Source organism: Trachinotus anak, unplaced genomic scaffold (assembly GCF_046630095.1).
Source record: "Trachinotus anak isolate AG129_WGS33_773 ecotype Australia unplaced genomic scaffold, CSIRO_AGI_Tana_v1 ptg000011l, whole genome shotgun sequence".
Classification (NCBI taxonomy): domain Eukaryota; kingdom Metazoa; phylum Chordata; class Actinopteri; order Carangiformes; family Carangidae; genus Trachinotus; species Trachinotus anak.
In genome coordinates, this window is record NW_027273862.1 from 25,178,435 (window position 1) to 25,205,846 (window position 27,412).

Genomic DNA, 27,412 nt, shown 5'->3' on the forward strand with positions numbered 1-27,412 from the left:
TGTGACATTCTTCTAGATTGGTGGATCACCACTTCCTTTCCTTTTTCATGAGGACTATTTTAGAGCATGCATTTGTGAATTGTTGAGCTAGACTACTCAGATTCACTTCTACTTTTTCAGCGGGGCAACAGTGTCAAGTGTAAGGCTGTAGCTCTATCCACAGGATTATCAACTTGTGTGGGTGTAAATGTCCTCCACTGTATTGACACATGGCAGTGTCTTTAAATTTGAATACAGACAGACAGACACCTATGGTAATAGAGTTTTTTCCTCAGATGCTGTATATTCCATTATTGTGAACTCAAACATTAATAAAAATTGGTCAGATAAAAGAAGATTTGGGGAAAATATTCAATGTTCAATTCCTATGCCATATTTCAGAGCACGATAGTGATGTGATTAAACCAACGAGTGGGTTCATTTACATGTTGAGAGAAGCCAATTAAGTCTAGTAGTGAACTAAATGCGGAGCTGAGGCTTGCACATGAATGATGAAATCAACCACGATGATGACTTTATCTGGTTAAACTGGTTTTTGTGTTGCCCGGCTCAGGTGTGAAAGACTAAGAGAAAGGCTCTTGAATGAGTTATGACTAAGTTTAGGTTTCAGGTTGATAAGAAGCTGGAGTGAAAGATTGCTGTGACCCCTCCTCCTCAGCCTGTGCTTCGAGGAATGTGAAAATTTATATGAGTTGGGGGTATTGATTCATTTAGACATATTCTCCCTGCTGCAACCAGTTTTCAGTAAGACATACTAGATCAATGTGATGATCAGTCATCAGATCATTTACTAATGTGAATTTAAATGAGAATGATCTAATATTTAATAGTCCACATGTAACTGTCCTAGTTTTTGGTTTTGACATAGTAGTAGTGGATTTTATGTCTAACTCCTCTTCTGTTTACTTTTGATTTAATACATTTAGATGGTCGGGGGGCATTCACAGTTTTTATGGAGTTTATAGCAGGTGACTGCCCTATGAGAGACACAGAGAAGTGGGTAAGCCTAAATTCTGCCTCCTGGTCTCAACTCTGGATTGTCATGGCTTTGACTTTCTAATAAACTCAGCCAGATTTCTAGATATTAGAGCTGCTCCATCCAGTGTGGGATGTATGCCGTCTCTACTAATCAGATCAGGTCTTCACCAGAAAGTCTGCCAATTATCTACAAAGCCCACATCGTTTGCTGGACAGCGTCTTGACAACCAGCAGTTGAACAATGTTATGTCTTTTCCTGTGTATATACCAACTTCACATTAATCTTAGTGACCCCTGATTGGTGTAATCGGGTGTCGTATCCTCCGACATGAATAACAATCTTACTGTGTTTACACTTATCCTTAGCAAGTGGTGACAAATATGTTTCAACGTCGCCCACTCTGGCCACAGGAATGCCTTTGACTATGGTCACCGGTGTCGTTAACTTCACATTCCTCAAAACAGAGCTGCCAATAACCAGAGTAGGTTTTTCAGTGGGCGTGTTGCTGAGTGGGGACAACCTGTTAGAAAAGTGAAGACATTGGTGGCGAATCATGGTCTTTTGCTTAGGGCTATGTTCAGCTGCCCTGGCTTCCCGGCTGCTTGGGAAGGTAAATGGATAGGTAAACCCAAGGTTAACTGAACCAGTTGATAACCAGCTTCATAGTACAGGTTATCCAGGATGACCAAGGTTCAGTTAAGCTAGGTTAAGTTAACAAAAAGATATCCTCTGTATAATGAATCTGCTTTGTAGTACAGGCCTCAGGCAAATGAGCAGGGAAAATAGCGAGATATATTGGAGAGCAGGAAAACCAGAGGAAGGTAGGTGATTGGTGATTGGTGTCGATGATCAAAGGGCAAGAGGCACTCAAGGGCAGTAAATAAATTGTCGAGATAGGTGAGTATTTCAAAAATAAAACAGGAAATAAGTCACAGAATTTAACATAAGTCAGAAGGCACAAGTCTGCTAAATTTAGGATAATGTGAGGAGAAAAGTCAAATATGACCCCCAAGGTGCTGTTCGGTCAGTGGCAGAAAACTCAACACACAGACCCAACAATAACTGTGCTGTATGAGGTTAACAGGATATTCAGGGCCCAGAAACATTAACGTAAACCGTGACAAACAGTACAGCTACAACTATGTACTGACGCTCTCACGCAGAGATACACACAACAGTCTCTCGTGGTAGAGCACCTGCAGCTACAACACAGGAACCCACTCAGTGACTTTCAGCCATAAAGGCCATAAAAAGTGGCTGTCATCGCTCCACCAGACTCCCTGTGCTTCCAGCAGAGACAAAGAGTCCAACAGCTAGCTCTAACTACCAGCACTACGTCACCATCCGTGCCACACCGAGTGCTGGTCAGTAAGTCTCCATTTCCCCTGACCCTCTACTCTCTATAGCAGAATTTGTGGGTGTAGTTACCTTATAAGGATTTTTGTTTCCTATATGTAACTCTGTCTGTTGTATTACGGAGAAATACTTTCTGATTGAAAGCCAGGTGTTTCAGGTGCTGTGCAGAAAATATGCTTTTCATCATTTGAGTGTAATGCACCAGCCAGACATTAAACCATATTTTGGAACAAAATCCAATACTGCCCTTTTAAGATGAAAATAACAGCCATTTGGGGACACAAAATTTCTCCAGAAATATAATTTTCATCACAGTAATGGGTAATTAAAGTCATGTTTCACACCAGTGAGTTGCAATAGTCAATACTAGAGTGAGTCAAAGGGTACAGAAGAGGTGCGGTGGGTCTGTGACCTAATCTGCTCACAAATTAGTCAGAAGGGTGAGATCACTGTGTTGGAAATGGAAGTAGATTGTTTACACCAAGCAGCTTTATGTAGGTCTGAGATACAGAGCCTGTAAAAATGATTGGACCCACCACATGAAAAGACTGTGGCTATTACCTCAAAGGATTCCCTCCATATACGCTCAAGGCCGCAGGATCCCAAAAGGTATTGATTCTGAAGGCGCTGATGGGCTGTACGCCTGACATGACTGGTTCACCACTCAACACACAAAGAGCCACCACAGCTTTCACACTGTGTAGAAATCACAGCATGGGTGAGCACAAAGGAATCAATCCCTGGGTCTGGTCTTTGATTATAGCTCTCATCCTGGAGCCCTGCTAGAACATCAATCTCTGCTAAACTGGGATATCAGCACTGCCGGCCAAACAAGTCATAACATAAATACATGAGTATATGCAAGATGGCCTCTTGAGTATGTTATAATAAATTTTCATAATGCATGCAATCTGCATTTAGATTTTAGTGGCCAATAAAAGCTGGTGTTCTTTGAGTATATTAAAGTCTACTAAAATGTAAGAGTAAATACTGCAACATAAATCCCAACTCTCTAGTGACTAATTTCAACACTGTTTTCTTGTGCTATGAACTATTCTGCTGCAATAAAACAAGCTGCAGACAAGAAAATAATTCAAGAAAAGCTTTACACTGAGGAGCTCTACTCTGGTTCTCGGGAGGTGGTGTCCTGCAGGTTTTTGTTCCTCCCTGAAGGCATCTGTTAGATACAGATCAGCTGTGGTTCATTAACTCTTATGGAAGAAAAACTGTAATGTAACAAAAACCTGCAGGACACCATCCCACCACAATGGGAATAGAGAGGTCTTAAAGGACCACTTTACTGATCTGTTTTATATCTGTTGTGATAGACTGATATGGTTATATGCACCATTGCATGTGTCAGTGCCATCTGTACCTCATACATTTGCACACCGAGAGCAGCAATAAGAAAAAAAAATGCTACACAGCTTTCCCAGTTTGAAATTCTTTGTGTTACCTGGTGATAAGAATAATAAGAGGTCTTGGGGGCAAAAAAGAATTTTTCTTGCTATTGCTGTGCCAGTGAAACATGCTCAGGGTAAGGATTTTAAGGATGAAAGCCTTATTTCTACAATACAGAGAATATTGGCAAGTGTGATGGTTTTTATATGGGGATGTCAAACTATCAAGCACACAGTGGTGGAAAGTAACAAATTACATTTACTTTCTTATTCAAAGCAGCTATAATCAATATTTCTGAATATAAAAATAATAAATTATGCAACAATGTAAAAGGGAACTTATTGCTAGAATCTGCAGCTCATCGGAGTTGTTTAGCTGTCCGGCTGCAACTTTAATGTTTTGGTTCACTGCCACCACTCTCCTAGCATTGTTTTTGGCTGCAACAGTCAACTGTTTTCAGCAAAAAAAAAAAAAAAAAAAAACCTTGAAAACCCCAGTGTTCACTACTTACATCTCACTACTGTACAACAAACAGCGGACAGGGAAAGCTAACAACTTGCTGGTGAACTTAGTGGAGCATTTAGCAGCTCAAGAGGCAGATATTTCCTCCAAGAGTTGGTAAAGACCAAAACAAAGCTAAAAGAGAGCATTAGTCTTATATTTGCCATGTTGTTCCAGAAACATGAGTCCAAATCATAATGTTGCTCTGTAACTGCTAGATGTGTAAATAAGCAACTGTTAGTTGTGTTCACAAGTGCCAAGAAATTTTAGTATTTAAGTAGATTTAAATACAATTTTGAGGTGCCTGTCCTTTAGCTGGAGCATATCATTTCATGGAAATATTTTACTTTTTATGCCACACACTAAATGTATCTGACTTCTTTATCCACTAGTTACTTTACAGATTAAGATAAACATACAGTAATCTCATAAAAAAATAAAGATTTAGTCAGTGGTTCCCAACATTTTTGCCATGTGACCTCTTACACACAGTAAGAGTAATGTCTGTCTGGGGGTCCTTGTTGTGTTTCAGATGTCTGAGTTGTTCGCAGTTCCAACACAGAGCAATTGCCTTTTTAAATTTCTTACAGGATTTCATTTAAATAACTGAGACACAAAGGAGGTCAAGTTATGCAATATGTAAAAAAAAAAAAAAAAAAAAAATTAGAGAAAAGCCCAAAAAGTTATAAATCTGTGTCACAGAACCATGCGACTTGTCAGATTTATCTTCTGAAACTTTGGAGAGGCCCGACCCCTTGGTTGGGAACCACGGGACTGAGTGTATATCAAGTAGTTAAAAGTATCTCCATCTGCTACAATGCCGGTGAGGCATTAGTTCATCAGTATTCATAATCTCAAGTAATGTCATAAATAATATATCACAGGGTCCATTTTTCTTAAAAACAATTTCTTATACTTTTGACACTTTTTGCTGATAATATTTGTACTGGTTTGAATGTAGGACTTTTATTTGTAATTGATTATTTCTCTATTGTGGTATTCGCCCTTTTACTTAAAAGACAGATCTGAGTACTTCTTCCACCACTGACAGTACATAGTGATAAGTTTAAAAAGAATCTCTGGACTGTTGTTTGACAACAGTTACTGTGCTGTAAAGCTTTTGACTCCATAAAACATTTTGTTTCCCCTTATTCCAAGCTCCTATAAATCTTTCCTGTAGTTATGCTGCTGGAAGCCACTGCTGCAAACAAAATAATGTATTTCAGTTTGAATAATGACAACTCAGGGAAAACATATTGAGCCTGCTTTGGCCCTTTTGTAATGGGATCTGAGTTTTTGTTTATAATAATTTATCACAGTGAGACTCCACAACAAAACAACCCCTACTTTAATTTTAGGTTGTATCTGAGATATATACTGTGTCCATGTCCATTTACACAAACCTCACTTTAAGCAACAGAGGAACAGATGCAAATGTATTTCTACTGCCTGCTGTGTGTGTCACATAAACAACTTTGTCATTACAGTCTCATTATGCAACAGCCTGGCAAAGTAATTTGGAACAAATTATTCTTCTTTTTTATTGAAGGTCTCAATTAAAACCCTTTTTCACACAGAGAAAAAGACACATTTTCAACAAGCTGTTTCGACATTTTTATGATCATAAACATGACCGGGAAGTTGAATCTGTTCTTTAAATGAATCGTGGTTCATCATGAAGCAGTTCCTACAGAACAATGCCTCCGCACTTGACTTAATTGGCACTGTTATTGCTTTTATTATTATTAGCCCTTCTACACAGTTCACAGATGGATTGTTATCATTTACAGTTAATTTCCGCAACCCAGTTGATAATGGTAACCCATTCAATGCAGCAGTGTTGAATTCCTAACGCAAATTCAATAGCTTTCATGTAGTGTACTATAAATGAAAAATGCAGTCTTCTGGCATCAAATTATCCTTTTGAGTCTGACTATTGCCTGTGGTCTAACGAAGAGAAGTCCAATTTCTTATTAAGAGCAGATTAACGGGGAAATATTCAGAGAGCCACAGGGGATGGGTCTGTTTGTTTGTAAAATGTTGGTTAGTATCAGTTTCTCATTCTTAACAATGTCCCTTTGCTCTCTGGTGTGATTTCATGGTCTTGAAGAAACACCCAAGAACACTATAAAGCGCCATTAAGAGACGAGGAGTGAAATGGTAAAAAGGAAAGAGAATGAAGAATATCAAAGTCAATAAAGTTTCAAGGTTAAAGTTTAAAGGTTTAGGAAAACCAAGTGATGTGCCCGAGAGCCATCAGAGATGATAAACAAAAAATCCATAAGTAGCAGAGCAGCATATTAAAACTTAAGAGTCAAATTTTTTATAGCAACTTTAAATCAAATCACTGAGTGATGTCTCCAGCTGCAGCAGGCAGCTGTTTTCAGCAAAAACATTCTGAAACACCCACTGTGCACCTGCCCAGCAGCAAAAAATAAGCAAAGTTCACAACTAGCTGGTGAAAAAACCAACCATCTTAAAGCTACAGACCAACCAGAGTGAAAAGAAAGGTGAATATTGAGTATTTCATTTGTCAAATGTCTGGAAACATAGAAACCAAATAAAGGTTTCTGCTGGAAGTCTGGTTTCAGACCTCTGAATTGCTATCGACATCTGATGTTGTTTTTTTTCTTTTGTTTGTTTTTTTCAGCGAATCAAATAGTTCAGTTGTTGTGTCTATTGACAATTTTCTCAGGTAGAAAAGCAAATGAACCAAACAGAGTTTTGTAGGCACCATTAAGAATGGGAAGGTCATCTTCCTCTGTCAAAGCCAGAAAAATTGCAACACCAAACGGCCCTAAATTGCCCACAAATGCAGCAAAGATAGAGTTGTTGTTAAAGGTCCTGTATTGTATAAAGTGAAGTTTCCATGTCATCTTTGCATTATAAAGCAGATCTAGGTGTTATATGAATACTATGAAAGTGTCAAATGCTCAGCCCAAACAGAAATGCACACAGTCCATATTCAGAAACTGAGCCTTAAAATAAGCCATCATGACTTCTGTAACTTTGTGATGTCACAACAAAGCAGTCACTACTCTACAAACACTAGTTTTGAGTGTTTCGAGTGTTTACCTGAAATCTGCTATATTTCTATTCAAGAGAGGGTCTGAGCTTCTCTTCTCATTGGCTGACTGTTTTCTAAGTCTGTTTTTCTGAGTTTGATTGGTTCACCAACCTGTTTCACAAATATATGTTCATATGGATATCAAAACATCTAATAAATATCACAAAAGTGTAAAATATGGGACATTTAATAGACTTACTAACTAGACAAATGTCACAATATCTGTTGCTACTAACAGCCTTCTGTGTGGACTGGAAATGAAGTTGGCAGGACTGATACTTTGATAACAACTGAATAGTTACAGAAATCTGCTAGCAAGTGTGTCAGACTGAAAAAAATAGTGAAAATGCAATGGCAGCTCAGTGTGATTATTAGGTCACTCTGCTGGATGTGTAAATAATTACAGTTTGGTAGCAATAATTCGCCATTACATTTCCATAAGAAGTCAGTGATAATTTGTCAGGGCAGTTTGTCTGTCCCATGGATTCATGGTCTGTCTGCTCCTAGTGGCCGAGAATCAATAAGGTGAACTTTAAGGGGGAAGAAACAATCCAATAGGAAGAAATGCCCATGGCAACATGATTCTGGTCCATAATTCTTGACCAGATAATAAATATGAATTTCAAGCTGCGTAGCTGCACAGTTGACCCTTCACTCTCTTAACACTGTAGAAGGAAAAATATATTCCTCCCAGGATCAATAGCAGGTCACGAAATAACACAGAAAGGCAAAGTGGAGCAGATTCAAACTTCACTTTTGCCATTTTTTGTAAATCTGCCTGTGTCTCTGATTCTTTACAGTATTTCTTAAAACTGTCTTTTTGGTTATAGAACTCCAGTGAATAATAAAAAAGTCAAATATTGTGACTGTCAGGGGTAGAATGTGTATCTCCATAGTGTCAAATATTCAGAGTTGGGAAAAACAGCATAGTTTCTTCTCTTGACTGCACGGCATTTTAACATTATCCAGTGGGTTGTTAAAAGATTTATCAGCCCGATGGGTTGAAATTTCTCAAGTGGAGCATACTCCTCAGTTGAACCTAGACCAAAGAGAACAGCTAAGAATCTTGCCAAATTGGAGTTACCTGAAATTTTATACAACGCAGGGCATATCGTTCATAAATGAAGCCTGACAGAACAATAGAAATTGATTTCAGATGCTTATTGAGAGCACCTCTTGGAGAAAGCAGGAGAAAGTCAAACACACCGTGGGCTGTAAGCTGCCATCATTTTGTTACCTAGTCGGTCTCTCACTTTCCAGTGTTGCCACCGAAGCTTTCATCCTTTCCAAGCTTAGTGATTCATTCATGCAGGTGCTGCCAAAAGACCTCGGGGGCAACTGACAGCCCTGCTCGATGCCAGTCTTGTGAACTACCAACACTCACATCCACTGTCGAGCAAACGCCTGGAATACACAGAGGACGTGTAGCTATGATGTCTTAGGAAAAACAACATCTCTACTTTAGAAATCTGTTTCGACCCTCTAAGATGGTCTCATGCTTTCTGTGTATCACCCTCAAAAAAACAAGACAAGGAGTCTGTAGCCACGCCAGCAGCTCCGACAGGCTGCACACAACAATGCTTTGTGTGAATTGCTAACGTCAGCATGCAGACATGCTCACAATGATGTCCAGGCTGATGTTTAGCAGATACACCGATTGCCATGTTCAAACTCTTAGGTTTGAATGTTATCATGCTAACATAATGTACTGCTCTGCTGTCCTGTCTACTTCCTGTCTAGTTTTGTAGTCACACCACATTATGAAACCTTTATTTTTGGAATAAACATCCACAAGTCTGGTCAGAAATAATCTTAAAAAAGAACAGACATTTATCATAACCAAGTGACGTCACCCATTGGTTTGTTAACTACCAATTTGAAGCCTCGACATCTTGACATCTTGTTTTTTTTGAAAGCAGAAGAAACCATATTTGGACGAGAAGGTGGAGCTGAGGAGGAGTGAGGGGTGGATCTGACCTTAGTAATTTAAAAAATGAATGTCATGTTGTATTGAATAAGACTTGGAACCTGAGATTGAGACCATAAACTCATTAGGTAAACATTTACTGAGGTAATAAATCAAGTGAGAAGTAGAGACATTTTCCCATAGACTTCAATACAATCGGACTTCTTTTTGCAACCAGTGGATTCGCCCCCTGATGGTCATTAGATAGAATGCAGGATTAAGACACTTCCACATTGGCTTCACTTTTCAGACCCGGAGTCTACGTCCATTTTTATATACAGTCTACGTTTTTAACTCCAGAACTTGCCTTAGAATCATCTTGCTTTTATATTCGCAGTTGGGATCACCATGGTGGTAGATTCAACCTCTGCTCTGACGCCAGCAGGATATGGCATAAAGAAGTTTACTGGCCTTGTTCTCCAAAATGCAGTACACTTAATAGTTAATAACCTAATGCCATTTTGTCCAGATCCTTTAGTGACCCTCTGGAACACTTTGTCAAAGTCTCTCAAAATATCACCTCCACCTCCCCCCGGTTCAGACAGTCACCCCATGTGAGAGACAGAGCCATGTCCCAGCAGAGTAGTTGATGGATGAGCTCGTAACTGTTTTAAGCACTCACATGGGGCCACAGGAAGAAGATGTATCACCCATCAGGCAGCTCATCCCGGCCACCACAGGGAGGAGAAGGAGTGGGTGGGGACTGGCGAGGAATAAAATGTGTCTCCGTTAACAAATTCAAAAGTGGATAGAGGAAAACAGTATATCACCTTTCCCAGTGTGTCCTACTTGCTCTGATTGTCCCTCCTCTCCTCTCTCTGCTCTCTTGACCTGTCAGCTAGAAATATCGAGGTCGAACAGCTCTACAGCTCTTCGATTGTTATTACTTCACCAACTCTTTCTCCTTGACACTTCTTGGCCATTTCTTTCTTTCTTTTCGTACTTCTTCGTTTCACTCTCTCACATACTTCTCTTTGACCTATACTTAACAGACAGAACCCTATTATCCTGTTTGTTTTTTTTCCTCCACATTTATATACGGTGTGTTAACTGACTCAGATGTCCTCTGCCTTCCCTTTGTGTCTCCACAGTTCTTCATTCTCCTCCTCCTCATCTTCTTCCTAGAGATTCTGTCCATCATGCTTTTCTTCATCTACCAAGATGAGGTAAGACACCTTGATTGCTGTCATCATGTTATAGCCTGTGATTTTCTACACCTGAGCAAGATAATAACTGGCTGTCTAATTTATGCCCTTCATATGTCGTGCAGATTGTTTCAGATAGAAGCTGGCATGTTAACATCTCAGCAGTGAGGTTTTTTCGAAGCTTCATATGAGTAGGGCAGCTTGCTGCTTAAGAAAATGTCAGCTGACATTCTGCATAAAGAATGGTTTAATGAAACCATACCAAACCATAATGCTTTTGCACACTCTTTGCGGAGATGTCTCTGGGCTATGGCCGGAAAAATACACACTGTCATAATTTCCTTTCCTTGTTAATAAGTCTCAATTTATCTAAGCTCATCTATTTTTAATAATTTCCCCTGTAAATAAACAAATCAGGCAAGAGAAAAGAAGCAGATGAGCTATCCCTCTCCCAATATGAATTTGTAATCCCTTCACATTTTCAGCTAAGGTTTTAATAATGCATTGAAAGGGCATGCTAAATTCCATCCATCTCAATCTTAATTAAAGGTTTGAGGGAGAATTAAACAAAAATGACAGATTATTGTATGGTATTAAATATTAAACGCTGAAGACTCATGTGAAACCCCTTACAATGTGTCTGTTATTATGTCCATAAACATCTATCAGACACAGAATAAGTATAACAATCTTGACAATGGGTATTAGTTGGACTTTATGAGATTAGTGAGATTAGTTGGACAGGGGGAATTCAATTCCCAAAATAAGTCTGGGTTGATGCTACAAACGACTCAAGAGTTTTGAAATATGGTCCAAGTGCCTTCTAAAAAGTGCCTCAAGGCCCTTGAAGATTATGTTTGTTATTTTCTAATGTAGAGCTGCTGTTGCCACAGTTAGAGGACTGCAATGACTATTCACACCATCACTCTAAGTATAATTAGATTCTTAACAAACAAAAGAGCCTGAACTTTTTACAACAATGGAAACAAAAGTCCACAGCATATATTGTTGTCTTGTAATCACATCATCTGTTAAGGTCTCGACCTTACCCTGTAAAGTACCTCGAGATAATGTATATTATGATTTGGCGCTATACAAATAAAACTGAATTGAATTGAATTAAATGAAAATACAGGCAACATGGCAAACACAGTAACAACAGTGCTGAACAAATGACTGCTTTTATAACGTCATGGCTGATCCTTTATTGGTTAGTAATACGACTGCCATTTCAAATTTAGTACAGCATTCAGGGCAACAATTACTGATTATTGGAATGGTAGATTAACCTATAGATTATTTGATGTTACTTTAGAAAGACTCAAATTGTTTGGCCACTTAAATACAAGAAAATACTCATAACAATTTCCCAGGGCAGAGGGTGACACTTAAATTATCTGATTTTTCTGGCCAATAGTCCTAAAACTGAAATTAGGTTACAACCACTATGACTACAACAACAATAAGATGAAAAATGACATAAGCCAATGGATTTATTGATTGTTAAGCACTAATACTGTAATTGGGCTTTTTTTCACCACATTACAGCACTCAAGGGTCCTCTAATGACATGAGATGATAAAATCTGACGAAAAGCCTGTAGATGCTGTCATTTCATTTAGCGTACAGTATATTGGGCACCCTCTACAGGCATCTCAGATAACCACTACCAGGTGAAGTGGACTCAAAGTGTAGAGCTCCATCATAAATCATTGGCAATTTCTCAACCACTTGTGTTACATTATTCATGTGTTGGGACAGAGAAGACTATCCCCGAAGACTTAGACCAAGGCCATTCCTGACTGTAGTGCCTTTGTACAATTTGGTAAACATCAACCTACTTTGATATTTCCCTTCTTTCTTTGAATTATGTTTGCGACCATAGACCTTGGACCTGTAAACACTTTGTTCTGGCTTTTATCTTGTTGTTATTGTAATTCTGGCATGATTATATAATTGTCTAATGTGTTGTATTTCCATCTTAGTTTGTAACCAAATGAGTTTTTCTAGAGTGGCCCGTTGTTCTGGGCTTCCAGCCAATCAGCATTGCTCTGTTTAGCCTTTAATGAATGTTGTCTTTTGTCACGCCTCACCTTTCTCCTAGTATCCGTGGTCCCTGATGTTCAGCGCACCCTATTATTCAGCCTCTGAATAATTCAGTTTTGTCTACCCAGGAGGTGATTAGTGACAGAACACAGTAAAAATTTAGGGAAGGTCTAGATATTCTGCAAAGCTGGCACACTGAGGGATATCACTCACTTGAAAGAATGGGTGGCCATTACCAAACTGCCACTGATATATTTTTTTTTTTTTAAACAGCAGGAGATTCAACAATCCTCACAGTTGAATTCTGCTGGGTAAAGTGTGCCCTGCTGGAAAACTGAACAAAACCTATGCAGTATAATATCATAAAGTCTATTTTAAGAACATTATTTGTATTGAATTAATTACACTTACAATTACACTACCCGTAAGTATTATTACATTTTCTGAATTACTACCCCTATAGTAAAGGTCTGGTTATGTTTAGCCAACTTACACCTCTTGGTTAAGTCTTGGAAGAGATCATTGTCATGGGTGACAGGTAAGGAAACAAGCAAAAAATGCAAACCCTCAGTGTGAAATTTAAATGACACGCTTTGCACATCAAGCTGTTTTCCTTTCCTATGGCTTTTTATGTGCTATTAGGTATAATGACTATTTTTAACTGCTTGAAATGCTTGAAACAGTCTTTGCTGTCATTATTTTTAGAGAAAGCAAATTTCTGCATCACATGCAAACAACCAGATACTATGAAACCAATACAAGTCAATACAAATTGCCTCTGTAGAAGCCGTTTCCTGGTGTTCAATCATGTTCTGGGCTTGAAAACACTTCTTAATGAAAACACAGTTTCTTTGCTGCTGCTGTGCACAAACAACAGTGGCTGAACATAAGAGATGCATCATGTGGAGTTATTTCCAAAGCATGTAATGAAGAAATTAACTGAGAAAAGTGAAAAGAAATGCTTATGTTTGGCAAATATTTTGATGGTAATGAAAATGTATTCTGTATATCCTATTAATGATGCTTTCACCTTAAGAATCATGGCACTGTGTGCTCTCCTATATCATACGACATTAGTTGCATAACTTGTAATAATAAAAACTTTTAGTTTTATTGATTGTGATTTCTTACCTCACTATTACTTTACTATTATCACTATGACTTCTGTCAAACTCCCAGTGTAGCAGTAACAGCAATGACATTATAAAACTAAACACAAAATAATTTAAAACCCTTCAAACATGAGTTAAACAGCATTTTAGATTTTCTTCAAAATAAACCCAGTCAGATATTTATTATTTCAGAGAACTAACATTAAATACAGAATATGTTATGATATTAAACAGACATTTTATTAAATACACTTTCAATCCAGGTGCTGTAGATGTGAAAACACACACACATGCACATTTGGACCTACATTTTATGATATCCTTTTCAGTATTACTTTGATTTTATCTTCTACAGTATCCGACGGTATTTAGAGCCCAGATTTATCTCTGATTATCAGGATCTGCTGCTTTTCACCTCCTCCATCACCATGGAAACTCCCTGAAAGCAGTCCTGTATTAAGAGTACAAGCTGATGCCCTTCCTCTCATATGCAAAGCCTCCCAGATGCCATAACTTAAACAGAGTGCAGCTGTAGGTACATGTTGATGAACTCCATCCCAGGCTGTAGGGATGGTCACGCTCAGCGGTGCATTTTATTACACCTGCTTTAGACTTGATAAAAGCTTTGCAGAGCTAGAAGCTACATCAAACAGTTCACAGATCTTCCACGCAGATGAAACGGTCGTCGTGTGTTTCGCTTTGTTGCTTCCCAAGGATGTTGAAAAGGTCCTTTGGGGTTAACTACAGTGGATTCTGTCTGACAAAGTCAAAGTGAACAGTGTGAAAGTGTCACAGTCTGACTCAGAGGTGTGACAGTATAAACTGATGGATGGGTGTTTTATACTAGGTCTGCGTGAGTTTACAGCCTTGTCTGCTTGCCTTTATTATCACCTCAAAGGAAAAGTATCTTGTGAGACAAACGCAAAGGTAGCTGACCACCAGCAATATTTCATTTAAAGATAAGTGGACTACAAACATTTTACAAGCATCAAAATAAGCATTATCTGTACTCTGTAAAAATAGTATTGGTAGCACTAGAAGTAGTGGAGTTGCAGCAAGAATCTTATCTCATGATTAATTCAAAAGGTTTGTGCATTGGTTTCCTGCTATTCTAGAGTTAATTATAAAGTCTAATGAGCTTCTAATGAGTGTGGTTAAGTAGCTAATTATATGCTTGTTAGCACAATATGTATGTTTGTCTTTGTATTTGCATATATGCTTTACAATTAAGTAAAGTTTGGTCACTTTTTTTACATTATAGCAGTACTTCAGTCGGCTAACTAATGTGGAACAAAACTCTAAGTGTGTGCAATTCAAAAAACGGATTTACATCCCTAAAGTCAGTATAAAACATTACCCTCTGCTAGACACCAGAGTTTGTTATGAGTCAATCAAGAAGCCCCCAAAAATAGCTGTAACAAAATTAGTGAAGAGGGAAATAAGCTGAAAAGCCAATTCAGCCAATAATACTCACAATATTTAGAGAACACATATCTTATCACATCATAAATTAAACAGCATAAAAGCATCTTAATATGCATGTCAAACAACAAGCACAAGGAAAACAGTACAAACAACGACTCCTAATTACCAATACAAATAGCACATGCTAGTTTAATAGCAGAGGAGATAAAAACAGCAGACACCAACACATACTCAAAAGCAGATCTTTGTGACCACATCCACACAACTAGCAGCCTAACACCCTCATAGCCAACAATGCCAAGCTCAAAAAACCAACTGAGCAGAGCCAGGAGGCCGATTCACAACGTGTAAATGAGCACAAAAAGTGAACACTTACCTTGCTGAAGAGAAGCAATGACCTCTGGATCAGTAACCCTCAGTGAAGAATGAAGCCTTGAGAACAGAACATACACACACACAAAAAAAACAAAAACAAAAAACAACACTTGCAGCATGAAGTTGGTTGGAATTCGCATGGTGATTTCATGTTACATTTCAGGTTCAAGTTCAACTTAAGTTAAAGAAAAATATAGGAAACTATGATATTAACTATGTCACACCACCCATATTTTCTATACCCTAAACTCTTACCAGCATCTCCAGCTCTTCTGTTTTTTCCTCCAGTCACTCCTCCTCCTCCTCCTCCTCTCTCTGCACGCTGCAGTCAGACAGATTCAAGATAAGCAGACATTTTTCCATTCGAGTTGAACATTTTTTTTTAAAACACTGTATGTGTGTGTTCAGTCCAAACACACCTCCAGAAGTTGTTCATGTGGGAGCTCAAAGCTGTCCTGAAGTGACATGATCAGACTGTTGACAAGCTAGCTTGTTCATGAAATGCTACAAGTGCAAATGCAGCAGCAGCATAACCCAAAAAAACCTTGCTGGACGGACAGACAGAGACAGAGACAGACACACACACACACACACACACACACACACACACACACACACACAGATTATTTCACCTATTCTTGTCTTACTTACTTATTCTGATAAGGTTTTCTGGGCAGAGCACAGCAGGGACCTATGAGATGTCACCAACTCCATTCACTAATGAGAATGATAAAGGTTTAAGTTGTTCAATATAGGCTAGGGTAGTCATGTGTACAACCACAAATCCTCAGTGGGATAGATGTTTGATTTAAAAAAAACTTACATGAATACAGTGGAAAATAACATTTCCTGTGGTATTCAAAGGTGTGACTTCTCTCTCCCCAAACAGCTGTAACAAAATTAACAGGAAAGTAAAGGAAATGTCAGTCAAACTCAGCTTGTTCACACCCACACAGTCCTGAGGAGTAGAGTAATTAACAAAAAAAAATAAGCAAAAGTATAGTTTAATTGTTTGAAATACACTGCCTGTGTGTATTTTCCTCATGTTACCTCAGTTGGATACACAATGCTGTGAGTATGTCATGAAGTAGTTGAGAATAGTAGTAGCTGTTGTTGATATAGCAGCAAGTGCAGTCGGTGCCTACACTGTACATGGTGCTTTAATTATATCCTCAGGCAGCTAAAAAACCAGCTGAAAAGATTAACTGCTGATCGATTAGTTGTTTAGGAGAAAATTTATCTTAATGCAACAATTTTGATAATTAATCATTAAAGTCGGTTTTTAAGCAAAAAGACCAATAACTCACTGATGCCAGCTTCTCAAATGTGAATATTCTCTGTGTTGGTGAAGTCAAATCTTTTTTCTTTTTTTTTCCATTATTAGAGAAAATAATTGTATTGATAATGAAAATAACTGTTGGTTGTAGCTCTACAGAGTTCTCCTATGATCAAGTTATGCTATCTTCCTGAGGCTTTCTTTTTACAACACTCAGAAATTAATGTTAATACAGTACATTTTTCTAATGAGGTTTTTGTAATAATATTCGCCTTGAACACAGATTGCAAAGGAGTATTTACACTGTGGTTTTGCTACTTTTATTAAAGGATCTAAATACTTTCTGATTTGAAAACTGAGTACAGCAGTGTAACTAGAAGTGTCACATTAGTCCTGATAGTGTTGGTAATAGAAGATATGTTTGCAGTAGTAATAGTACTTAAGGTAGTAGACTGAGTACTTACTCTTCACACCCTGCAGGGATGTTAAAAAGTCTCAACAAAAACTAATGGAGCGAACACTGGCTGGAAACCAACCAATCGAAAATGCTGACACTGAATAGGTCAATACAAGTAAGAAATGAATGGCAATTCTTGCTATAGAGCATCTTGATAAGTTGCCTCCGAGGTGCATATAAAGCTGTTATGCAACTATATTGATAGGACTTGGAGTCTGTTACATAAATGACTCCAAAACCAGATCAATAACTGAGCAGCAGTGTGTTTGTGCACACTGATGTAGAAGGTTTATCACATTAGAATCATTTTCAGTGCAACAGATATATGAATCCTATCCCCTGTATATTAGTTTTGTACCTATCCACTGTGGAATGAAACCAAATATCACTAAATATCATAGGTTCATCCTGTGCTGTGCGAGCAGCTGAAGAAACATCAATCAAACAAATAAATCTATGAACTATGAACAATCTTTGATTTAAAATTCATATCCAATACCCGTTTGACACCAACAGTGATACACCGCAGACTCCTACATCTGCTGGGATCTCTGAGTTCAAACAGGGATTGCAACAAAGGCCCTGTAGCAAAAGGTTTCATCTTGACATTGATGCGTTAAAATTAAAGCAAATACTCAGATACTCTTAAACTGCTATGTGTCATCAGTCTGTGATGTTATTGTCTGACAAAGAGATGTCAATCACCTTCTTGTCGCACTGACTTCACCCCAACTTGCTTCATCTACTTCTGCTAAAGTTACTGGTTTCCTGCATTCACAGGAATGGCTTTTGACAACCATCAGAAAGCAGGAGTGAAAGGTGGATTTCACATTTAGAAGGAGTTGAGAGAAGAATGGCCATATGAGGGAGAGATTGTAGTTGAGAGCTGTGACCTTTATATAAAAGGCAACATGCCTTCTGGTTGTATTGCACTATAATCTATTCTGGGTCCTTCGAGTGGAGAAACTGGTGTCTCCACCATAGATTTCTCATTTTTTTATTTGTTGAATGTGAAAAGTCTGAAAAGAAGCCTGTCACCTTTAATGCTCCGGCACTAAACATTTTAATAAAATCTTTAAAGTCCCCTGAAAAAGAGAAAGTTTTAACATAACAAATGGGCAAACTCTGTGTGCTAATATGCTACAGCTACTGAACTAATAACAGCTACTAAACTAATCAGACAATGGAAACATTGTTTATTAAGCTACAAAGTTCAGTCAAAATGAGCTCTGAATTTCAGCTTTATGTTGTTGGTAAACATAATAAATCATTTAACGCACAACTAGATAAATCACAATATGACATGAATCTAATTATATTTGGACAATCGCCCAAATCTAAAAATCTAATTAATGGAAAATTACAGAGATTAAGAACAAAATGCATCAAGAACTGAATCCATTGGTTGTTTTCAGTTTGTATGTGCAGATGGATTTTTTTTTTTATGTACAGGGGTATCCTGGTCATTTGGTGGACCAAAATGCATACAATGAATTTAATAGTTTAAATCAGTAATTAACAATTGTTTCACTCATCTACTTCATAACTTCTTAGTTTTTTTCTTTAAAACAAGTGTTATTATATTTAGTACCAAATTCTTCAAATTCTGTCTTGGAAATGTCCTTGAAATTTACAGCTAAATACTGGATAAGTTTTCAGGTGATTTTCTGGAAAATGTGGAACTCAAAAAATAAATAATTCTTCAAACTAACATGTCAGTAGGGTTAAAAATTTCAAATGTGATCCAACCTTGGTATACACACTGATATGTCTTATTCACCTCTCTGACATGAACTGTGAATATCATTCATGTGGTTTCAAATCTTTCTGACGCTGCTTATCCCGTCTTTTACTCTTCACACTCCACTGTGACACACAAAAGCACAAGAAAAAGGCCAACAAATGACCATAAAAAAGCTAGTCATTTCTCGAGTGTACCAACAGTGTAGCTCATCCTACCAGGGTCGTTCAAGCCCTCACCTCTACATGATGTTAGCTTTTAGGTCAATGCAGCATGAGGTATTTCCTCTGCTGCTCAGTGGTCGACGGGTGAATGAGGTGCCTGTCAGGGGGCAGCTGTGGAGGTGATTTCCCAGCTGCTTGTGTGCTTTGGGACGTGTCAAGGTGAGGTAATGCCGCTGTAAAAATGAAGTCAGGAAGAGCTATGGTCAGGTTGGATCCCCAGAAGACCTCATCCACTAACCTCAAGGGTACAGGAGTAGTTAAAATGAATCATGGTTTTCACCTATCTGCCATGATTCTCATTCTGATCTCATCATTACTAAAACGTTAAAATGGCTGCTATTAAAAGTCAGTAATACTTTATTTTCAACCCCCCTTCACTTAGCAATTATCAGGTTATTAACAATTAATTCACAGTCTAGACACACTATAAGACTCCACAATGTAGTTGTGAGTGGAGAAAAGGGCATTTTTAAGTGTTTATCAGTGTACTTGTCAACAACTATAACCCCTCCTGTGAATCATCTATGTAACTGGTGTATAAATAGATTGTATTCACTTTGGTCTGACTGAAATAGCTCACCATGTATGAGACAGATTCCCTTGAAATTTTGTTCAGTCATTCATGGCCCCAAGACGATGTATCCTACAGATTTTGGTAATCCCCTGACTTTTTCTCTATCATCAGCATGAGGTTGACAGTTATGGCCTTGAGTGAAATGTCTCCACAACTACTACCATAGACTGCTATGAATTTTGATCTCGACTTTTCCTCTAGTGCCATCAACAGGTTCAGCGTTTTGGTTTATGACCACATACCTGATGACATTCCCGCCAGGCTCAGCTGTAAACACCACACCTGATAAACATCAGTGAGTACACTGTTATTGTGAGCATGTTAGCATTTAGCACAAAGCTTCACAGAGCCTCCAGTAAACTACAAGGATGCTGTTCTGTCCCTCTATTGTGTTATAAATCATTCATGAACTGTTTATACACTAGTTACAGTTGATTCAGAGAGGTGGTGAATGTTGAAAACACTTAAACGTTTTCTTCTATCTGCTTACAACGACAACATAGTGTGTTATAAACAATTTATGAAGTGTATATATCGAGGTTTGATTTATTAACTATAATCCCTCTTCCAGATTACTTCCTACAAAGTTCTTTCCATTATGCATGTATGGACTCAAGCACTACATTGGAGAGGGTTCACTTGAATGAGATAAGATGTGGTCTTTGATTTTCATTGCTTCTAAAAACCCCAATCATCAGCAGATTCATTTCAGCTATATCTATAGGACTTACCTCACTCTGAGGAAGGGCTATCTCATGAAAAAGTTATCATCTCAAAGTGCACCTTGTGTTCAGATGGACTTACAGGTTCTCACATGAATGGCATTGGGAATGCAAAGATGTGAGGCTTTTTTAGAGGCGAGGTTTACTCTGTCTGATGTACTGGATGTAAGTGTGCTGTGCTATCCCACTGTGTTACTCTTACATGATAACTCCTCATTAAAATTAACATGTTTTGAAGAAAAGTATTCTCCAAACGGGCATCACTTCTGCCAGAAAGATGCTGGCTTTACGTTGGATGCACATACAGTAGATGCTTACAAGCAAAGATTATATGGAGATCCATGGGTAATGGGATGGAGGGGTGGGGGGTTGCCACTAAGTTTGGTGGTAAATATATTATTGGTGTTTTTCTTTTGTGTATGATTTATGTATGTGTGTATCTAGGGCAAAAGAAGAATAAAAATGAAAAGATGATCACAAAAACGTGTATATATACACAACTCATAAATGCTAAATAAAGGGGTTAAAGTAAAGCCTTAACAAATAGTCTGAGGTGGTCTTTCATGCTTATCTGAGGGACCTGCCCACACAAATGGTCAGTTTCTGCTGTGTGAATCACCTCTTTTCATCCTGTTAAGTGTGTTCGAAACTAAAATCCAGTATTTTCCAGTGGGAAGATGTCTCAGGGTAAATTTTACTGACATACACCATTTCTCCTGAGAACCAGGGTCTGTTTCTACTGTCAGTCTCCCTCTCACATCACTGTCTTCCTCTCTTGGCCTTGTTCCAGTTTTGTTAGACTTAACGCGGAAAATTGCGAAATAATTTGATAATGAGTAAAACTGAAAAAGCATCCACTTGTGAACAGACTGCTTCAAATGCAGGTGAAGTGCAACCAGTCATGCGGTAAAGCAAACTACAAGCATCATATATCTAAAACTGCAGACATGTGACACAAGACCGCCTGAAATCCCATTTCAAGCATGATAACTCCACTTTTTACACATCATTACTGTTCCAGCATCAACCGTCAAAACATTTTAGCTTGTCAAGATATCAAAATGCAGCACCCCTGTCTGAATACATTTCAAGCCTGAGAAATTTTCATTTCATGTAGACTGGAGAAATGCAATTAGATAAACACCCTTGGCTAATTACATCACTAAAATACACCCACAATAGGGCAATGTTAATACGAGAGACAAATCAAGATGATGAGTAAACAGTCAAGACATTTGTTTGTGGAATCTTGGAATATATGTGACAAGGAAATGTGGAGTTGGAGTGCTGCAGATAATGTTGAGCAAAAGACTGTAATTATAAAGTCATTCAATTGCAATCAGGCAAAGATCCTGATCTCATTAAGTGAAATACGGGAGAGTGAAGATGTACAGGCAAAAGCAAACTGGAACACTCCTACAAATACATCTGAATTAAAAATAAAACATTAGGTCAGCAGATATAGGGAGAAACTAAACCCCAATCAGTTAGATCACAGCCCGCAAATTACATTTTAATTATTTAGTGTATTAATATTTGATGTTTAAATAGTAAGTCATGTGTCAACAAAACGTAAGGTATACAGGCAAGGGCACAAGTTTGTTCCACAAGTATGGGGAGACATTGAAGCAATTAAGTAAAATAATAAAAATAATAATAATAATAATTTTTCAGCATTTAAATGTCTAAAAATGACTAGAGTGATGTTTATATTTTATTGAGTCGTGTACTTACATTCTCCCAAATGTGTTTTTTCAAGCCTAGAGGAATTTGGTCATTTTTAGCTATATATTTTAACCGGATGAAGTATTTTAGTCATCAGATATCTGAATCTTAAGTGATCAGAGAAACAAGCTGAGGAAACATTAGTGGCAGCTCAGTTCGCAGCCCTTCTAAGACGTCCTGTGTCCAAACCAAACAGCGTTGGAGAAACAGATTTTTATCATAAAATTACTTTAATTCAGTGTTTTTACCAGATTAAATTACTGAGTCTGTTTGTTCTGGAGAGGAAGAGACCTCTGCAGATAATCAGGCTCCCAGTAAAAATCTACTGAATGATTGACACTGAAGGAATTCTAACTGGGAGAAGAAACTAGCGATGGTGATGACGACAAGAACTATTACTTCATGACGCAACTTCACAACGTCACCAAACTCCACCCCTTGTTATTGTTTCGTTTGAGAGAAAATTACATATTGTGTTTAAAAATAACAATAACCTCTGATAGAGACCCATTTAATGATAGATAATGTTGCATAGTACATCTTCAATACAAAATCACTGCAATCACTTTTTTGATTGATGTTAAAATCTAACTTCTTTTTATAAGAATTTTAACTTAATAAAAATAAATGATTTCTTTAACATGTAGAGTAGGGGATGAATATTTACAGGCTGGGAATTTGACTTCTGCTGGAAAAAAGACAATGAAAATAAAGTTTAAATTTACTCGGCTGCTTTGAATGCAATTACTTCAACATCTGGTTTGTATTGGAAACGCTACATTTGTTCAATCTGGCTGGTTACATGTGACATGATTAAAAACTATTTCTAGATTCATTTTTGCTATATGTAAATGAGTCTTGGTAAATTTGGGCATCTTATTCCCACCTAGTTAAATTCCAAAACCCACACAAAACTATTCTCTTTGAAGACTCTTAATTATGTTGGAAAAGGAAATCCATCACTGAGTGAGAAGCTGACAATCATACAAAGTACAAAAGAGCTCTGTTCACAGTTTCCCATTAGTACACAACTTTTGGAGCAGTTTAAGTTTAAAAATAAGATAAAGATATATTGTGCTGGAGGTCGCGATAAGTCTAACTTCAGTTCAGAGCTATAACTACCATTAAAAACACTAAGGTCACACCCATAGTAACTTTTGAAAAGCCTGATTCTGATTATTTTTAGAGTCAAAATTCTTTTATTTTACTGTTTGGGTGCAATAAATAAGCACAAAACACTAATTCCATTGGTTCCTTCTGAAGACATAAATCTTTTAAGATGACTCAGAAAATATATAGTTTCATTGTACTTAAAAAGTTAGATTAATTACCCACAATCACTGGGCACAGTAGTGTTTAGCAAACAACTCTCAAACAGGAGTAAATAGTGTGTTTGTTGGAGACTATTTTCAGCTGCACATTTGGTGCACGAGTGAGTATTTACAGCAGCAGCATGGTGCATGTGGGATTCACTCAAATTAAACTACAGTGCCCACATTCATTGTAATGAGGGAAAATGTGACCCAGTGGAACAGTGTGGCTTATTTATGTGTTTTTTAATAATTTCTGCACCGCCATTTAGGTCTAAGGCTTAGGGGAAAAAGATCTACCAACAGTCAATACGTCTTGGTAAGATCACTTCATTGTTGATATTCTGGCCTTTTCATGGGTTTTGTTGACAATAAGAGAAATATAGTAGCTGGGACCAGTAGGACACCTCCCCTGTGGTATTGGCTGATGGATAAGAATCTGAGCATTTAAAGTGCCTTTCTGTCGCTGTCATACCTGCTGCCACATTGCTCACCGGAAAGCTACGCTGTCTCTTGCTGCTGCTGCCACCCATGCTGCTGTTTATACAGCATTTTAAAAACCCTCTCTCCTATCCCATATCCACCTGTAGACTCTGCGTCACCATTGGAGGGAAGTTATTATCTTTTTATCAGAACTCCACACTCACTTCTTGATGCTTCTTTGTGAGCTGTGACAAGGTCAGACACTAGACGACAAGAAAAAAAAAATCTTTTGCCTATTCTACATTTACATAAAACTCACACATTACTTGGCTGACTGAACTACAGTGAAGGTAAAGCTGCACATAAAAGGTGATAAAACCTCAGAAAAATGGCAAAAATACACATTCTACTGTGATGTACAGGACAGACTGAAGAAAGAAGATGCCAGCTTCAAGGAAAATGCACCTGTTGTTGTAAACAGTTGCAGACAATAGGCTATTAGAGTATTTCAGTTATAAATTAAAATAACAAAAACAAATAATAAATAATAAATAAAATAATGAAAACACAAGGATCTCTGTGCTGACTTTCAGGTTTCAATAAATACAGAAAAAAAACTGGTAAAACAATGCAAGTTTCTGGTAAGTCTCTGAGATAATGAGCCTTGACCTTGTGCTATTGTCCAACATCTTGTCTAAAATCCTTCAGTTTACTACTACCTTGATTAAGGCCCTTCAAGTATTATCCCTTATTGCCTTGATTCTACAAGTTCACTGCTTTCCTCCTCTTACTGGCATTGATTGTCTACTCACATGGTTTGCCGAGTGTTAATCAGGAACTGATTAGAAGCAAAGGTTGGAAAAGAGCTGGGATTGTAATTGATTTACCCCAACTAAAGACTGAGAATAGTCACATAAAGGGAAATGCTACACATTTTAATAATTTACATATGTCATTGCTGTGCCCTGGGACAAAATTACAAGTCAGAGACAGAAGCCTTGAATTGCCCCATCCATTATCCAAGAAGCACTGCCAGACTTCACATCTCACTTTACAGATTTAAGGGTTAGTTCTTGAGTTCTCAAATCTCTAGCTTTAGAGAAGAGATGTCTACATTCAAAAGTATTGACCGATTTGTCCTGAGGCACAGGAATAACATGTGGACCGGTGGCATTCCCATATAACTCCTTTTCAAAATACAGTGCAACACTTTCAAAGATTTAGGCTCATATCCCAAGCCAGGGGAAATAAAGCACAGCTCGTCAGAAATGAGCATAGTATGTCTGCAGTCAAAATAAATGCCTTTCACAAACCTTCACTTTGGTCCAAATTGGTTCGCAGTCCAGGGAATGTTATCTGACCTCCCTTGGAGGAAGGATAAAATAAAAATATTATCAGGAAACCTGCCCTTGACAGCGAATGTGCACATAGGCCATAGTTGAGGAAGGCTGAAGCCCAGTAGCACATTTATGAAATGCAGACGACTGAATGACCACATCGCATGTATGCGAAATGACTGAAACATGACTTCTAACATTTAATTCAACCTTGATTTGGGACTATCCTGCAGTACAAAGCTGTTGGCATCGCAGTCATGAATTCCAAACTTCAAGGCAGCAATTTAACCTATGAATCAATAATGTTAAAATCCTCCCTTTTTTTAGCTTCACTTAATGTCATTGTAGAAGATGAAGTAGAGCATGTTTTATGCAGCCTGGCATCTTATAGTGAAATCATTATGTTTACAGGAAATCCACAGGGAATATGATCACAGATCTTCCCTCTTTTTTAATGCTTTTGTCTGCATTACTGTATCTCTGATTCTGTCTTCCTCCTACATCTCTGACACAGGTAATGGAAACCCACTATTTGGAGGGAGCAAGTAAATTGGGGCATTTTTCCTCTCATTATTTCCTCTCCTCAAAAATCCCTTTCTTGTGTTTCTTTCAGACATAATGTCCGTTCTCCTGGGCTGTCACAGATGGAAAGCTCCCTTTCTTTGTTTGCTACACATTCAGACCAGTAGTCATATAACCACTTCATCTGTCCCACAGTGTGTTTGCTTTTACATATTCTGCCCTTCATTACTGTCTGGCCACATCCTGTCCTTCTTTTCCGCTGTTTACTTTTTTCCTGCACCCACTCTCTTCCCCATCTCCATCTCTCTGCTCTTTTTCAGATCAACATCTCCGTCCTGTCTCCCCTCTCCTCTCCTCTCCATATACATCTCTTATCTCTCCTTGTATCGCTGCCATATAAATAATTGATGGCCCATCTTCGACTCGTCTGGTGTAGTTAAAGGGTGACTGAAGTCCCGAGGACAACATCAATACTGAGCTAAAAGTACAGCTGTGGCTTATGCGCAATCTGCTTGTGCGCTTTCACAGGAGTCACTCTTTACTAATGACCTACTTAGATTCAAATAAAAAGTATTTTTCTTTTTTTTTTTCTTTTTTTTTCTTTGCAGAACTAAAGAAGACTCATGGCTTTATGTCATCCACTGAAATGGGACATAAAGCCTCCTTTTGCTGGATACTTACGTCAGTTTGGGGATAACTTGCACACTGCCTTGTGCCAAAGTGGTGATGCCATGCAGCAGCTTATAGCGCCAGTCTATTTCAAATCAACAGCTCTTTTTTTGTTGCAAGAAATTACGTTCTGTGTCATTTGAGTTTTCATTCAGAATTCTCTTTCATCTTCGTCTCTTTGAGGCATCTGAAGGATGATTTTTTTTTATGTTTACAGATCTTAATGCAACATCTAAATTGACTCAGTGGCAAGACTCAGTCGGGACAAGCAAGGCAAACAGTGCTTGACCAGTTAAAGCTAGAAAGAGACAGATGAGATACCGAATTGAAAGCAATCGCTCTCCTTACCTCTCAGGACAGTGTTCTGTCTCATAAAGGACTGAATGTTGCCTGGTCATTTTTGTGGGCGTGACAGTGTCTCATTGTAAAAGGCTGGGGCTTGCAGAGGAGGGGGCAGCATTATTTGGACGTTTGTGCCTCTGCTTTGAGGATAATCCTGGGTATTGGACGGGTGACTAGCTATAGCTAGCTACACACAGATGTGCTTGTCAAGCTGTCCTCAATTCAGCCTCCACCACTCAAATCATCATAACTTGTCTCTTAATGACCTTGGTCAAAATGTCTGACAACGAGGAGTTAGGGTGTATTATGGAGCAGCTTTAAATAACTATGCATATTTAGTCTGAGACAAAAATAGAAAAATACAGGAATCTGCATTGTCACTGCAGTGTGTAATTATCAGCTCGTGGTAAATATTTTGGTTTACTTTTGTGATTTTCTTTTTTTTAGATATTTTTCCTCTATACTGCACATTTGATATGTTTACCGTCAGCTCAAAGGAATAATCCTAATACTTCTTTAGCCAGGAAGGAGTGCAGAAATGTGAAGATGTCCAGACAGAGTGCAGCAAGATGCAGAAGAGACATTCAGCACAGGAAAGACAGGCAGCACAAAATCATGAGACATGACAGGGCCTGCATTTTAGAGAGATTTTTTACTACCACTACCATAAAAAGGTATGTTTTCATCTGGCCTGCCAAGAACCAGAGGGGGAAAGGG

At 38.1% G+C, this 27,412-nt stretch overlaps 1 protein-coding gene and 1 long non-coding RNA gene across 8 annotated transcripts in view; one reads left to right on the plus strand and one right to left on the minus strand.

Moving 5' to 3' along the window:
* Positions 1 to 27,412, plus strand: part of tspan4a (tetraspanin 4a) — a 133,275-nt gene that overhangs the window by 87,505 nt on the left and 18,358 nt on the right. For all 4 annotated transcript variants that reach the window (XM_071489261.1, XM_071489262.1, XM_071489260.1 and 1 more), the window contains one exon: positions 10,362 to 10,436. In XM_071489261.1, the coding sequence (XP_071345362.1) occupies positions 10,362 to 10,436 (75 nt within the window). The remainder of the gene's footprint in view (positions 1 to 10,361; positions 10,437 to 27,412) is intronic.
* LOC139627996 (uncharacterized) overlaps positions 12,394 to 27,412 on the minus strand; it is a 31,484-nt gene continuing 16,465 nt past the window's right edge. For 2 of the 4 annotated variants that reach the window (XR_011692653.1, XR_011692652.1), the window contains 6 exons: positions 19,087 to 19,244; positions 16,197 to 16,262; positions 16,025 to 16,090; positions 15,629 to 15,695; positions 15,375 to 15,430; positions 12,394 to 14,330 (listed from right to left, as the gene is read on the minus strand). This is a non-coding gene — a long non-coding RNA (uncharacterized lncRNA). Of the gene's footprint in view, positions 14,331 to 15,374; positions 15,431 to 15,628; positions 15,696 to 15,792; positions 15,829 to 16,024; positions 16,091 to 16,196; positions 16,263 to 19,086; positions 19,245 to 27,412 lie in introns of all 4 variants that reach the window. The other 2 variants (XR_011692655.1, XR_011692654.1) reach the window with 2 other exon arrangements.